Source organism: Diachasma alloeum, unplaced genomic scaffold (genome assembly GCF_001412515.2).
Source record: "Diachasma alloeum isolate Michigan unplaced genomic scaffold, Dall2.0 Dall_scaffold_00384, whole genome shotgun sequence".
In the NCBI taxonomy this organism is placed as follows: Eukaryota; Metazoa; Arthropoda; class Insecta; order Hymenoptera; family Braconidae; genus Diachasma; species Diachasma alloeum.
Genome location: NW_021680523.1, coordinates 120629 through 135748, shown reverse-complemented (window position 1 = coordinate 135748; position 15120 = coordinate 120629). Strand labels below are relative to the sequence as shown.

At 37.8% G+C, this 15120-nt stretch overlaps 1 protein-coding gene across 2 annotated transcripts in view; it reads right to left on the bottom strand.

Annotated features, from left to right (window-relative positions):
• The window catches only part of LOC107041868 (V-type proton ATPase 21 kDa proteolipid subunit), a 218244-nt gene that overhangs the window by 88399 nt on the left and 114725 nt on the right, over positions 1-15120 (bottom strand). For both annotated transcript variants that reach the window (XM_015262666.1, XM_015262665.1), the window contains exon 5: positions 8092-8491. In XM_015262666.1, coding sequence (XP_015118152.1) covers positions 8092-8491 — 400 coding nt within the window. The remainder of the gene's footprint in view (positions 1-8091; positions 8492-15120) is intronic.

Genomic DNA, 15120 nt, shown 5'->3' with positions numbered 1-15120 from the left:
GATGGAATAGGGGATCTCCAATTGCTGGACGGAAGCGTTATCGGACATCTTGGCGCCGAAGAGTCTTATAGGTATCTTGGCTTCAGTCAGCGATCCGTAGTGGAGGTTGAGGCAGTCAAAGAGACTCTTCGTGAGGAGTATCGTCGGCGNGCTTGATGTTGTTGCAGTGTACTCACGCGCGGTCGGGATGAGCTTTGGGTTGGACAAATATGCAGTCTTTCACATGAAGAGGGGGACGGTTGGGGACGGGATGGAAGAGATACACCTGGTGGATGGAAGCGTCATTAGACATCTTGGCGCTGAGGAGTCGTATAGGTATCTTGGCTTCAATCAGCGATCCGTAGTGGACGCTGAGGCGGTCAAAGAGACTCNGGTTGGGGATGGAATAGGGGATCTCCAATTGCTGGACGGAAGCGTTATCGGACATCTTGGCGCCGAAGAGTCTTATAGGTATCTTGGCTTCAGTCAGCGATCCGTAGTGGAGGTTGAGGCAGTCAAAGAGACTCTTCGTGAGGAGTATCGTCGGCGCCTTCGAAAAGTTTGGAAGTCCGAACTTTCCGGAAAAAACAAAGTAGCCGCAACAAATATGTTCGCTGTTCCAGTTCTTCTGTACTCCTTTGGCGTGTTCAAATGGAGGAGGGATGAGCTGAAGCAGTTAGACCGAGATACTCGCAAGCTCATGAACATCCAGCGGAGCCTGCATCCCCGGTCTTCGTGTCCACGTTTGTACTTCCCGCGAGACAGTGGAGGACGAGGACTTCTCAGTCTAGAATTTCTCCATGAGCGATTGGTCCTTGGCTTGGCCTGTGACGTCATGAATGGCTTGGATCCGTTCTTGGAGTTTGTTCATGATCATGAGCTGCATGGGATTTAAGCCTTTCTCTATAAGGCAGCGAATTCCGCAGCTGAGGATCTCGGCTTGGAATTTCGTCGTGGCCGAGGTAGTCAGTTGGCCACCACCAACACACCCTCCGCCTCCGCCACCTCCGTTGGTTGATGGTGTTGGCGTGATTCATTAGCCAGCATGACTAAATCTCGCCGAAGAGCGACCATCAAGGAGGTGGAGCAGTCCACCTTGCTCCGCCGGCACGTTGACAGCCCATGCATGGCGTATTCTTCCGTCATGTGGAGGAGCAGGGGCTGTCCGTCCAGTTGACTTTCTCTTTCTTGAAGTCGGCTGGCTTGATGTCTGAGACTGAGAGTTTCATTTGCGCGTGTCAGGATGGCGTAATAAATACCCTGGTCTATCGAAGTCGTGTTATGGGGTTGCAAGTTCCGGATGTTAGGTGTCGGGCTTGCAAGCAATCCCCGGAAACTCTGATGCATTGTTTGTCGGCTTGTCCGACGTATGCAATCACGAGTTATATCTACCGTCATAATGCGGCTTTCAGAGTGCTGTATTATCATTTATGGCACTCTTATGGAATAGACAGGACGCCGGTGCTGCCTTATGCTCCAGGGGATGTTGAGTCCGTCGTCGTAAATGAGAGGTGTAAGATTTATTGGAACTTCTCGTTTGCGACCATCAGGCCTACCGCGGCGGGCGATGAAGCCTGACCTCGTCCTCGTTGATTTTGATGACAAAATCATCTATGTCGTTGAGTTCTCGGCTCCTGCCGAGAACAATATATCAATAAAGGAAGAGGAAAAGCGGCTCAAATACCAGCCTCTCCTGTTTGACCTACGTCAGCTGAACCGGGGGTTCAGGGTCAAGTTGATTGTCCTCATTATTGGTTCTCTCGGCGGAATGAAGCCGTCTTTTGTATCTGCGCTTCAAGTGATCCCAGCCTGCAGGCGGAATGCCTCCATATTGGCTGGTTAGATGCAGAAGGCTGTCATCCTTGGGTCCCTTCGGCTATTTAGGCAGCATGATTCCGGACTGCACTAGGGCTCACCTTCTGGTTAGAGGGAGCAATTCTGCAGAGCGATTAGGAAAAGTTTGTATCGCTTAGTTTACTGAGCGGTCTTCGAGGTGAAGTCGGAGCCCTCGAGGATCGTTCAGTGATCTCATTGAGATAATAATAATAAAATGTAATAATTATAAAACTGAAAAATCAATTATTTGAAATAATAATAATTATTTCCAGTAAAATATAATCATTTTTTTTTCTCGACTATCCTTCCAGAACACAGAAACTAGAAAAAAAGTGAAAGTTTCAAAGTGAGACTTTCAAGCATAAATATTTAAATAATTTCAATGAAACAAGCTTTAATCGTTATTGTTTGAAGAAAAACGAATTTATTGTTTGAAATTCTTTTAAAAATTAATTTGAAAATGAAAAAAAAACTAAGAAACAATCAGGAAAAAAACTCACGGTATTAGAGAGTCTCGTCTTGCTCGGACTCGACCATGAAAATTTCATCAGGGTTTGCAGGATTTGGTGGGGGATTTGGTGGGGGACTTGGTGGAGGACTCGGTCGAGGACTTGCTGGGGGAAGCTACCGAAGATGTGAGCGAACAGGTCTCATCATCTTGGTCCAGAAATAATAGCTCATTCTCGAGGACAAATGACTCTTGAGGATTCATTCTTCTCTCTTCTCGTTGACGATCTCGCAAATTGAGAAGCATGCTAAAAGTCAAATACCCTAGTGGGAATGGGAGTATAATTAGCTTGATCAAATTTATGAGAATGACCCCCGTGTTATGGTCATAAAAGTGGTACCTGATGGGCTTGGAGGAGTCAACTGCTCATCAATTCTACGCCAGATTAATTTATTTAGGTTGCTGTACCTCGCTAGTCCATATTGCCAAAGATCAGCCTGAGCTCCTACGAGGGCAATTTATTGGGAGATATGGGAAATATTCAATTTGAGAAACTCGCCATCGAACGATAGGCCCAAGTTTCATCATTCCATTGGTATTTTTTTCCATTTTGATCGGTGTAGGGGTTATTTTTTTCTCGAGAACGATCGCATTTCGGAGAAAACGGCCGCCAGATTCCGAATCAGGCAGACAAAATCTACCTAGTGAGGGCCGTTTCATGTTTAGGCAAGAATCTGTCGAAATTTTGTCGGACTGTTATTCTTTTTTAGACATATACAGGATGACCCATTTGAAACAGAACAGTTGAAAATTTCTCCAGGGTCATGCAGCAAAACATGTCAGATGAAAGTTGTTGGGTATGCAGGGGGACACACTCGATGTAGATGGAATTTATGTTTCCGTTTATGCTTTTATGCTGCAACCATGAACTCAGTTTTTTCAAATGGTAACATAATTTTTGACTCCCTGAAAGTTGTGCATCTTATTGAGACGAATCCAACCATATTCTATTGTTCAATTTTCTCATCGATATTCTATGAAATATCGCAAGGAAATAGACCAAAAATGCGATCATCTTTATTTAAGCGCTCCTACATGTTCTGTTCCATAAGTGGCACATGTGTGATCATTTAGGTCCAGATAATAGTCATTGCAAGAGATGTTTGATGTTGCCGCCATTCGTACCGAGGCACAGATCCAGCCGACGTCGTAAGTTTCCAAGAACAGACTGAGAAACTTCAGGTGGGATGTTCGCAATGGCATCTCTGATGCGTCCTTGCAAATCTACGGGTGTTGTTGGACGATTGATGTAAACCACATCCTTGATGTGAACCAAGTATTTACTTGGTGAATAAACCATTGTGAATCACGACAGGTACTCAGAAGATGGACGATGTAAACTGAATCGAGGCGATTGTCAAACTGATGAACAATGGATAATAACAACCCTATGCGGAAACCGTACTTGCTTACATAGTTGGAGGCCACTTGACTTTACTTCATAAACTGCTGTATTAGTAAGAAAACAACATCCTAGCGCCCAAATGAGCTGTGGAAGTCTGAATTAAGATAATTTCATTTTGGTCTATTTCCGTGCAATATATCATAGAAAATCGATGAAATAATGACAAAATAGAATATGGTTAAATTCGTCTCGAAGAGGTGCACAATGTTCTGGGGGTCAAAAATTATGTTACCATTTGAAAAAACTGACTTCATACTTGCAGCATAAAAACATCAACTTCGGGAGCATAAATTTCATCTGCACCGAGTGTCCCCTTCCATACCCAACAACATTCACCTCACATGTTTTGCTGTATGACTCGTCTCTGGAAAGGGACTAGCCCGATAAGCATGATGAATCTGCCCCCAGCGAATTTCAAGTCGGAAATTTTTTCACGTATTCACCACCTAAAAAAACAATTCTGTATAAAATTTCAGATCATTATATCGGTCCCCTGATTTTTTATGCTCAAAAAACTTTTTTTCCATTTTATTTTTTTTCGAGTACTTCAGAGCTACTTAAAAATCTTAAAAAATTCTGAAAAATCCAAAACATATCAAAATTGAGGGGAAAAATGTTTAATTGATTTTTAATTGTTAAATAATATTTTTGATCGACACTTCTTTCCTTTAAAAAATCATTCTCATAGGTGAAGATTTTTTTGACCACTTTGACCAAAATTGACGAGATTCTAGCCTTAATTACCCACATTTTGAGAAAAAAAAAGTTTGAAAGTTCCACCTGCAACACATTTAAAAAAAATAATAATATCAAATTCTTGCATTTTTTCATAGAAATCCTTCCGTTAATCATCCCTACAATTCTGTTAATTGATCACTATATTCAATCTAGTATTGTGGCACATTATACTTTTGAAGGAGAGCAACTGCTGGGCAAAATCGCTAGCAAAGCAATAAAACGATTTGAGTTGACTGAGTTCTTAGCTGAGTTTCCAGGCAATATCTCCGAATCTAAGAGAGATAGGAAAATTTTTGTAGAGACCCTTCTTGTAACTTTTGATTCGCTCTACAAGAGAGATTATGAGAAACAAATTGGTATCTGTCTGACATTCCGAGATATTCATTGAAAATTAACCAATACCAAAATTGGCTTGAACCGTTTTGCTGTTATGCTACTGAAATGGAACGCAAGGTATGATGGTATCTCGAGTCAGAATAAAAGTCCTATTTCAATTCCGATTTTTCTCAAAATTGAATTCGGAAAGCTCCAAGGAAATCAGTTGAATAAGCATCAAACATCATGTGTAATCTCTACCATGAAACAAATCTGGTAATTCATATATAAAATTAAGAATCCGTAGCGGGTCCCAAAAGTGCAGAGATACCACAAATCTTTCACTCCTGAGAAATTGAATCGAGAAGAGAAGAGGCCAGGCAGGTTGTGGACAGAACGTATTATGCCAATCGTCACGGGAATTGAGCAGATCAAACACACATTTGATATTATCAAATTCGTAATCAAAACCTTACCATCTCCTGGTGAATAGTGAGTAAAAAATACCATTCAATTATCGGAAATTAGGGAACTAAGTAGAATTAACGTCCACTTGTCAGTTGATTAAAATTGAGAAAATCAAAATGTCAAGGAAAGACTTCGATAGGAGTCATTTCAGATTCGACTATTCTGATTATATATTTAATAATAATCCAATAGCTTATCGCGTTCACTTTGGCCTATACGATACTTTCAATCATTTTGCTCATCCCTTCCATTTGAAACTTCTGATAATTTAACTCTTCTGATCATTTCGCTGGTTCCTTCTTCTCATTTTTTAAGCTTGCCTGATTTTTACAAAGAAGTATGAAACCAACTTGGAAATTTTAATGGAAAAAATCAATCTATAATTTGAAATTATCAATTTCTGAGAATCAATGATTTGATTTACAATGTTTGCCCTCTAATTGAGCTATATTGTTTGATTGATTCGATTCCTTCGAGGTTTCCTGAACCTGAATTTGTTAAAAAAGAAAATTTACATAGGAATCTACTTCGCTTCAGGGTTCCATCATAATCTGCATTCCATTTCAATAGGGGAGCGGTAAAACGATTTAAGCCGATTTTATTATTGGTCAGTTCTCAATGAATATCTCGGAATCTAACGCAGATATCCATTGTTTTCTCATAACCTTTTTTGTAGAGCGAATCGAGAGTCATAAATAGATTGTTACCAAAATTTCTTTGGAGCTTTTTGAACTCAAATTTGGTACAAATTGAAATTGGACTTGTTTCACTTCAGTAGCGTAGCAGCAAAACGGTTCAAGCCGATTTTGGAATTGATTAGTTTTCAATTGATATCTCGGAATCTAAAGCAGATACCATTTTTTNGAATCGAGAGTCATAAATAGATTGTTACCAAAATTTCTTTGGAGCTTTTTGAACTCAAATTTGGTACAAATTGAAATTGGACTTGTTTCACTTCAGTAGCGTAGCAGCAAAACGGTTCAAGCCGATGTTGGAATTAATTAATTTTCAATTGATATCGCGGAATCTAATGCAGATGCGATTTTTTTATATAACCTTTTTTATAGAGCCAATCAAGAGTTACAAAAAAGATTTGTTGAGATTGAAGCTAAATTGAGATGCCGGTTGGGGAAAAGTGGAATTGTGGAAGGAGGTGGAAAATTAAAACACGCGGAATTATAAAACCACACTGTTGATGTACTTTATTGTGGAATAACCCACGCGCCTTGATAAATTAATAATGTTACACTGTTGAGTTGCTCGACAAAGTCAATTAAATGATTTGAAAATGCACTGCACTTGAGATTCTCTCGATATTGAACTTGACGATTGACTCAAAATAATTGATAGTTAACTCGGAATTAATTGATAATAGAATTGAATTAAATAGAGACGCTGTACGAAGCGCTAGACTCAAACGTATCGCGTTGATGTACTCCGGTGATGTACTCGATTGAGCGGTTACGGCGATACAGTACTGTGATTAGAGTGACTCTCTCGGTGGCTAGAGCGATACTACTGACTTTTTCGGGGATTTTCTTCGTAGTTGACTGTGACCCCGAAGGGTCCCGAAGTTTCTCGAGATTTTCGTTGAGCCCGGTGACCGTTTGACTAGTTTGAATAGCTGAATTTCAAACAAGATTTTCACAAAAATTTCGCTATCTCTCTTAGATTCGAAGATATTGTCTGGAAACAGCCAACAACCCAGTCAACTCAAATCGTTTTACCGCTTCGCTAGCGATTTTGCCCAGCACTTGCTCTCCTTCAAAAGTATGATGTGCCACAATACTAGATTAGATATAATAATCAATTAACAGACCTGTAGGGATGATTAACGGGAGGATTTTCATGAAAAAATGCAAAAATTTGACGTTTTTATTTTTTTTGAATGTGTTGCAGGTGGAATATTCGAACTTTTTTTCTCTTAAAATGTGGAGAATTGAGGCTAGAATCTCGTCAATTTTCGTCAAAGTAGTAGAAAAATCTTTACTTATGAGAATAATTTTTTAAAAGAAAGAAGTGTCGATTAAACATATTATTTAACAATTAAAAATCGATTAAAAATTTTCTCCTTCAATTTTGATATGTTTTTGATTTTCCAGAATTTTTTCAGATTTTTAAGTAGCTTTGAAGTACTGAAAAAAAATAAAATCGAAAAAAGTTTTTTAAGGATAAAAAATCAGGGGATCGATATAATGATCTGAAATTTTACAAACAATGGTTTTTTTGGGTGGTGAATATTTGAAAAAATTGCCGCCTTGAAATTCGCTGGGGGCAGATTCACCATGCTTATCCGGCTAGATCCTTTTCACCTGTCCTGTTTCAAATAGAACACCCTGTATAATCGATCTTCAATGTATGAGATATCTCACTCCAATAGCCCGCGACTTTTGAAACTCATAGTAGACACTTCTTAGAAAAAAAACACCTCAATGTTTTCGATTGTTCTAGAACGCCGAGTCAAGAATTTTTTTTTTTTATTGTTACTTTACATCGCTTTGACTCGGTTTAAATGGTTAGATTGCACCATTCTACCCGGCCGGGATTTGAACTCGGAACCTTTCGCATGTGAGGCAACGAACTTACCAACTGCGTCAAGCCGGGTTCAAGAAAATTTGAGGGTTTTCCGAAGAAATTGAAAAAATTCTGGGGTGATTTAGAAAAGGAATTCTCAACAATCCTCGTATTCAATTTCTTTCATTGTGTCTGGGCGAAACCGGGCCATATAGCTAATTTGAAAATATTTCAGACTATGAAAATAAAATCAAAGTAATATTCAAGATTACATTCGAAAGATGACAGAACTGGGCCTTAACTCAAGGAACATAATATTTTAACTTACCATATAAATGCCAACAATAAGGCCAAAGAGACCAATTGCAGAACCAAAAATTTCTACAATGAGAATTTTAACGAACAAAGCTGAATTAGCAGCATCAGACAGTGCAGCTCCTGAGCCAACAATTCCTACAGCTATACCACAGAACAGATTGACGAGGCCAACTGCTAAACCAGCACCAAACATTAAGTAACCAGACAGCCAGTTGTGGCCTCTTATGTCTGGATCATCCATTGCTTTCTGCCAGGAAAAGTCCTCAAGCCCCTGGGAGAGTACAATCGCAGTGATGAGTCCATAAATGGCAACAGCCTCACAGAAAATGACTGAGATTAAATTTTTGGTTTTGATGCGAGGTGCCTTTACACCACCGCCCACAATTGATGTTCCTGTGGTATGAATACCCCTGTAAATAATTCGTTTCAATAAATGTTTTTAAATGAAATTTTTTTAGAAAATTTTCAAGATTATTTCTCTGAATCTATACATTGAAACAATGCAGATACTATTTCTTCGACTTCTTGCCAAGCATATCCCTTGAGATTGAATAAAAAAATGTCAAAAATAATTGTTTTTGGCATTGTGCATTCGTCGGAGGCGAGTGCTCACCTCTCATCAGTTGAAAAGAACTTTTTTTCATCAAACTGTACTTAACCCTCCTGAACTGGCTTAATAAGAACAGCTCCGCTCTTTTCAGAATTTGATTTTTCAATGAAATGGGATTGAATAAAAATCTGGAAAAATTACAAAGTCACCTATATTGAATGTACCGGACATTTTTACTTCAGATATACTCGCATTGATCAAGGACATCCAAGTAGTTCGGGGATTAGGAGGGGGGTCCCTTTTCAGAAATACAATTTACAGAACTTTATACACTTTTCAGAGTTTATAAAATAGACTAAGAGTATTTTTTGGACGTAATATCAAACGTAGTTTTCTAACAATTTTTCAAGAAAATGACTTTTGAAAATAGTATATTTCGATATGAGTGCGACGGAATTTTCACGAGTGTAAAGTTCGAGTGCCAATTACATGAGCTGGCAATTCCCGCCTCACATGTGTCAAACAATATTTTTTGACAGTGATGTTATGTTCTGCGAGTGGCCGAACTGTGCCTTTTTACAAGTAAAGGGAAAGAGTCTTCATTTACTTTTCGTTTACGAGTAAACGAAAAAGTACTTTTTGGCAGGAGGTGATGGGAACAGTAGTGTCAGAAATGAAATTTATGTATTAAATTATGCTCATAAACAGCTATATCCTTCTACCCTCAATGCAATCATTCATATTCTTGAAGCTTTTTTTGGTGCACACCATCGGATGTGAGTTTGTTCATTGTATTCCCTAGTGTCTTCGAGACATTGAAAAACACATACTACCGGACCGACAATTGCAAATAATCGAATCAAAAGATATTTGATTGATACAGCACCCACATTAGGTGGTTTGAATCTGTGCGATCCTAACGTCTGGCAACGGTGCGTTCGAGGGAGCTTCGGACGAATTAACGAAATGTCGTAGAACATATATGCAGTGTTGCCGTATAATCATTAGAGGTTAGACCAACAAGAGTCAGTTTCGCACTAAATCAATTTTCATAAATTCATAAATTTCATAAAAATTTATTCAACAATGACAAGCCTGAAAAAGTATGGAGATCGCAAGATTTTGGGCACTAGTTAATTGTAAGTGGCTTTGAGAATACAAATAGAGGGTGTTTGAAACTTTTGAGTCACCATGTTCGGTTTTCCACCGAATATTTATTCCTCACACATACGCACACACTCACGCACACTCACTCCACTCGCATGCGTGCATGACCTACGCACAGTTGACCGACGTACACGCCTCAAATGACCAGTGGCCTCACACCTCTGACACCTGAGGCTCCACTTGATGGACAGGTGTCCAGTGAACGCCCCCATTTAAATTGGGTCACGTTCACACCTCTGGATTTTCATCACCTGCCACCTAATGGCCTATAAACCTTTCTCATTTGCATACTGCCCGTTGACTAGTGCACGCGTTTTTTGCTCTTTTCTTTCACTTGACGCTTTGGAAATTGCTCTGCTCCTTTATTAATTGCTCATCGTTTCTAAACTGTTAAAGCTGATCCGCGCATAACTATTGTTCTTCTCTTTTTGTTAACAGTGTAAATAATTGATCTAAATTCCTGATCTTTTTTATAATTAAATTGACTGTGTTGACCAACATACACGTGTTGTGTTTCCTGGACCTTCTCACGCTCCCGCTAAAATCCATTAATATCTCGACCATTGCAGGAATATTTCCGCAGATCCAGATCCAGCATCGAACACACCATTAGAAGAAAATAGCAGGAAGAGTAAATAGGACAGCAGAAATAAAAACATTTATTTTATTTCTGCATTTTTTTTATTTAGTGTTACGTCGGGACGCCGCAGAAATTTTTTTTTTTAATCAAAATCTCATTTTTCAAATCGAAACGTTTCGAGAGTTTCGAATTTTTTTCAACCAATATTATACCGATCATCTTATATCCGGTAAGACAATGGGTGGCAAGAATCAGGCGATCAACCTGATTCTTCAGGTGTCATCGAGCTGGGTTCACCTTCCACCCGGGCGGTCGATGGACTCCGAGTTCTAGTGACTCAAAGAGAGTTATATAATCAATTCTTATATAACTCTCCCAAAAAAAATTCATAATTTCCTGAAAATTAAAATTTTATCCTGGTTATTCACCTAAAAAAAAAAAGAAATAGATCGAAATTCCTGAAAATAAAACATAATGAGATTTTTGGATTCTTTCAAATCCAAAAACCTCCATCAAAATATTTTCGCGTGTATTCCAATGCTGTACGACAATTCAAGTTGTCGCCGGGCGTGTTATCTGAAGAGTTTCAGATGACCACGGCATGGCAACGACGCATCGCATTCCTCACAGACCTCACAACAAGCCTCTCTTTGATTCCCTCCCCTTCCCTCTCCTGCCTAACGCGCCATTAAACTGTAGCGCGACATTTCGCCTGTGTTTCTTCTTTCCTTCTTCACCTCCCCTCCCCCTTTTTCTCACTTACTTAATACGCCACGGATATTACGTACACTTTCCCTCTCTTCCGGACTCTTAGGGGCACACGTCTTGTTATCCCCACCCTTTAAAATTAGTAACCCCCGACACATAGAACCGATTCCCCTCTTCCGGCTTTCTTCCCATTCTATCCCGATGTTTCAATATGCTGATTCCTTCCGGCGAATCAGAATGCCCTAATTTCTCCTTCTGACACACATACTAATGAGATGCGTGAACGAATTAAACAACTACCACCATCAACGGAAAAATGAAAAAAACCATCACCCTAAGGAGTCAGCCATCAGTCCTGGATCTTCAAGCAGCAAGTGAAAAACCAAGTGGAAAACTATAGCGGCTAATTATATCCAAATTTTCATTATTATTATTAACGTCGATTTTTAGATTGTCGAATTTGAGAATTGCAAATCGTAAATTCAGTGATTTTTCTAAAATTCAACTCGTAAATTCAGTGATTTTTCTAAAAATCAACTCGTAAATTCAGTGATTTTTCTAAAAATCAACTCGTAAATTCAGTGATTTTTCCTTAGAAAATCAAATCATAAATTCAGTGATTTTTCTTCTAAAAATCACATCAAAAATTTAATAACTTTTCCCTTGAAAATCAAATCGTAAATTCAATAATTTTTCCCTTGAAAATGAACTCATAAATTCAGTGATTTTTCTTCTAAAAATCAACTCGTAAATTCAGTGATTTTTCCTTTGAAAATCAAATCATAAATTCAGTGATTTTTCCTCTAAAACGTCGAATTAAAAATTATTCACTCACTTAAAGAAATCATCGACAATCTATAAATCGAATAAATAAATAAATAAAAGAAAGAACGGAAAATATGTTAAATCTCGATTTCAAATTCAGACATTTCTATTAAATATTTTCATTTTTCGAATTATCAGCATGAATATCCAGTCATTCAATCAAAATAAATATTAACGTCATTGAAGATTAATATTGATTGCTTTGTAATCTATCCATAAACCTCACTAATTGAATTGTGTTTTTTAGGAAACAAGGAAGTCATCAGAATAATCAGGATCCAGCCAAAACTCTTCTCATTGGACTCATCGATCCAGCCAAAATCCTTCCCATTGGACTCATCAATCCAGTTAAAAGAAAATATTCATTTATAATTTTTACTTCAGCAAAGTGAGTCAAAATTCATACATTTTTTTTCTTTTACTGTCTTCATTTTGAGAATCTGAAGAAGCAGATTCAGCTTTTCTCAATTCGAAAATTGTGAAATATAATTGTTTGAGAATCCAATCTCAAATCCCAATTTTTTTTTTCAATCAGAAATAATATTTGTCTGAAGATCGAATCTAAGGTTCAGTTTTGTCAATTTAAGAATTGATTTCACTTCGAAAATAATTTTTCGTGAATATTTTCACACTTAAGGATTTCTTTTAATTTGCGAATATTTCTTCATGAATATTTATCAATTTAGAAATTGATTTTACTTCGAAAATAAGTTTTCGTGAATATTTCTCATATTTAAGGATTTCTTTCGATTTAAAGATATTCCCTCATGAATGTTCTTTATTTTTACGGGTTAAACAGAATAAAATAAACTTGTGAAGATGACCAAATTTTAAAGATAGATTTTAAGAAAAAGGACTATTACCTTTTCATTTGGAATAGTTGATTATGATAATCATTTATGCGTTTAATCCCGAATGTTTGTAGATTGAATATCTCTTCAATAGTTTTTCTTATTATTGTGTTTCGATCGGACTATAATTGTACATCAATTATTGTTATCAGTTCAAAGATTTCTAATTGTGAAGGAAGGAATTTTGTCTATTTAAAAAATTTTACTCTATTTTTGGAATCTATGAAAGCTCTTGTTTTTAAATTTCTATCCAAATTAAATTAATGTTAAAAACTCCAAATGTCTTATTATTTCTAGAATAAGTTGAAAGTCGTCCCACCTATCCCGAGCTTTTTCCGAAAGGTAGGCTCAAAACAGGTAAAAATTCTTTATATGTTGTGATTTTATTGAGATTATTTTAATAAAATCTTGGCAAAATCATGACGTAACATTAGGGATTAGTAATGTATGGATACTCGTAAAATTATTGATCCCATTAAAATCCATCGTAGTTTCAGTGGTGAAAAAAACTCGATTCAAATTTTGAATCCGTAATATTTCGACTTTTCCGGGCATGTAAAAAATTCCATAAAAAGTTCTAAGAAGAAATTCCTATGTTGCAAAATGTACATAGATGATGCTGATCATTTACGATTTTTGAAAAAATTTCATAAGTCTAGTGCTTTCCCTAGATAAATCTCTTATTTTGTCATTAGAATTGCACAGGAATTCTATTGGTTTTCTATTACAATTCTATATAAAGATGTTGCAACTCTGCCATCGATGCGTCAATAGATGTTTTGTTAAGGAATAAATTCAATAGATGTTGATTTTTTTATATGAATTATTTTATTGGGATTTCTCTTATTCTGAGAATTCTTAGGTATGAATAAGATTACTTTCTTCTTTTGTATAAAAAATGAATAGATCCTTTTAGAGTTCCGTTTCGGCAGCCACCCGGATTGGACGTGTTTGGATAAGTTTCGTGTAGACGCGCTCCATCGCGATCGGTTTTAACCATCATTTTTACCCAAACGTTCACTTCAATACCAAACTGTTGAACGAATTTTGCCTTTTATCCAAACTGAACGTTTTAGTTTCGATTCTTTATTTTTTAATTAGTGTGACAGTAAAAAGTGTGTAAGAATGAATAACAGCATGAAGAAGGCAAAAACTTTAAATCCAACGGAACGTCTGGAACAAATGTATAGCTTGTTAGAGAAAGTGGATAGTAAAGTGAAATCGGTGCAGACTCCACAAGAGGGAGTTAAAAGTGACTTAGCCCTCGTAGTGAAATCTCAAGATTCTCTGCTGATAAAGAACAGAAATCTCAAAACATCCATGAACATTTTAAAACTAAAAATGGATCAAAACGAACGCCGTGAACGTGAGAAGAATATAATTGTGTATAATACACCTGAGGACACGAACACAAGGGAAAATACAATCCATAAAGTGACAGATATCCTAGCCAAGGCCGGGATGGTACTACCTGAGGTGTGTATTGAGCAGATTCGCCGACTGGGACCACGAAAGTCTAACAATAACATCACCAGACCAGTACTCATCAAGCTAATAGCACCGAGGTGGAAATCGTTGTTTTATGATCATGCAGAGGAACTTCGAACTCAACATATTACTTTTTCTAATGATCTATCCAAAAAGGAGAGAGAGATGCAAAAAACTCTCCTGAAAATACGATATGAGCTGAGGAAGGTCGACGTCATTATAAAATTGAAAGGCAACCAACTATATTTACAGTTTGACAACAAAGTTTCATCCTCAAGTAAACTGGCCGAAATATTAAGTAAACACGGTCTGCAGTCACTAATCCCAGGGACCTCTCCAGCGCCACCTGAATCACACGAAGGAGATAATCAGCCTTTTAACTCGGTCACAACAGAAAGGGCAATGACCGCTTCTCATCAAGACCTATCTTCAGAATCGCAAGTTGTCAACAACAGAGGCAAACAAGTCAACAGAACAGTCAATAATCTCAGTCTAAGTCAACGCAGAAATTCCCTCAGATCAACTAGTTCACTTGCTGCATACGTTGACCGCACACCCAGCTTCACCCGAAATGATAACAAGCCTATAAAAAACAACAACAATGACAGACCGAAGAAAAGAAACAGTAACAAATAGCAACGAAGGATTGCGGACAACTCTGGAGAGGACGAGTCGACGGTGGGAGAGCATTCAGCCCCAAGCTATAGAGCTCAGGGTAAATTTGAAGCGAACATCGTCTCTGACCTCAGTGTCAGAATATTTTTTTGGAATGTGTATGGCTTTAAGAACCTATCTGACTTGACTGAACATATATCAAAATTAGACATTCTTTGCTTATCTGAAACCTGGCTCCTCTCCCCCCCCCCCCCC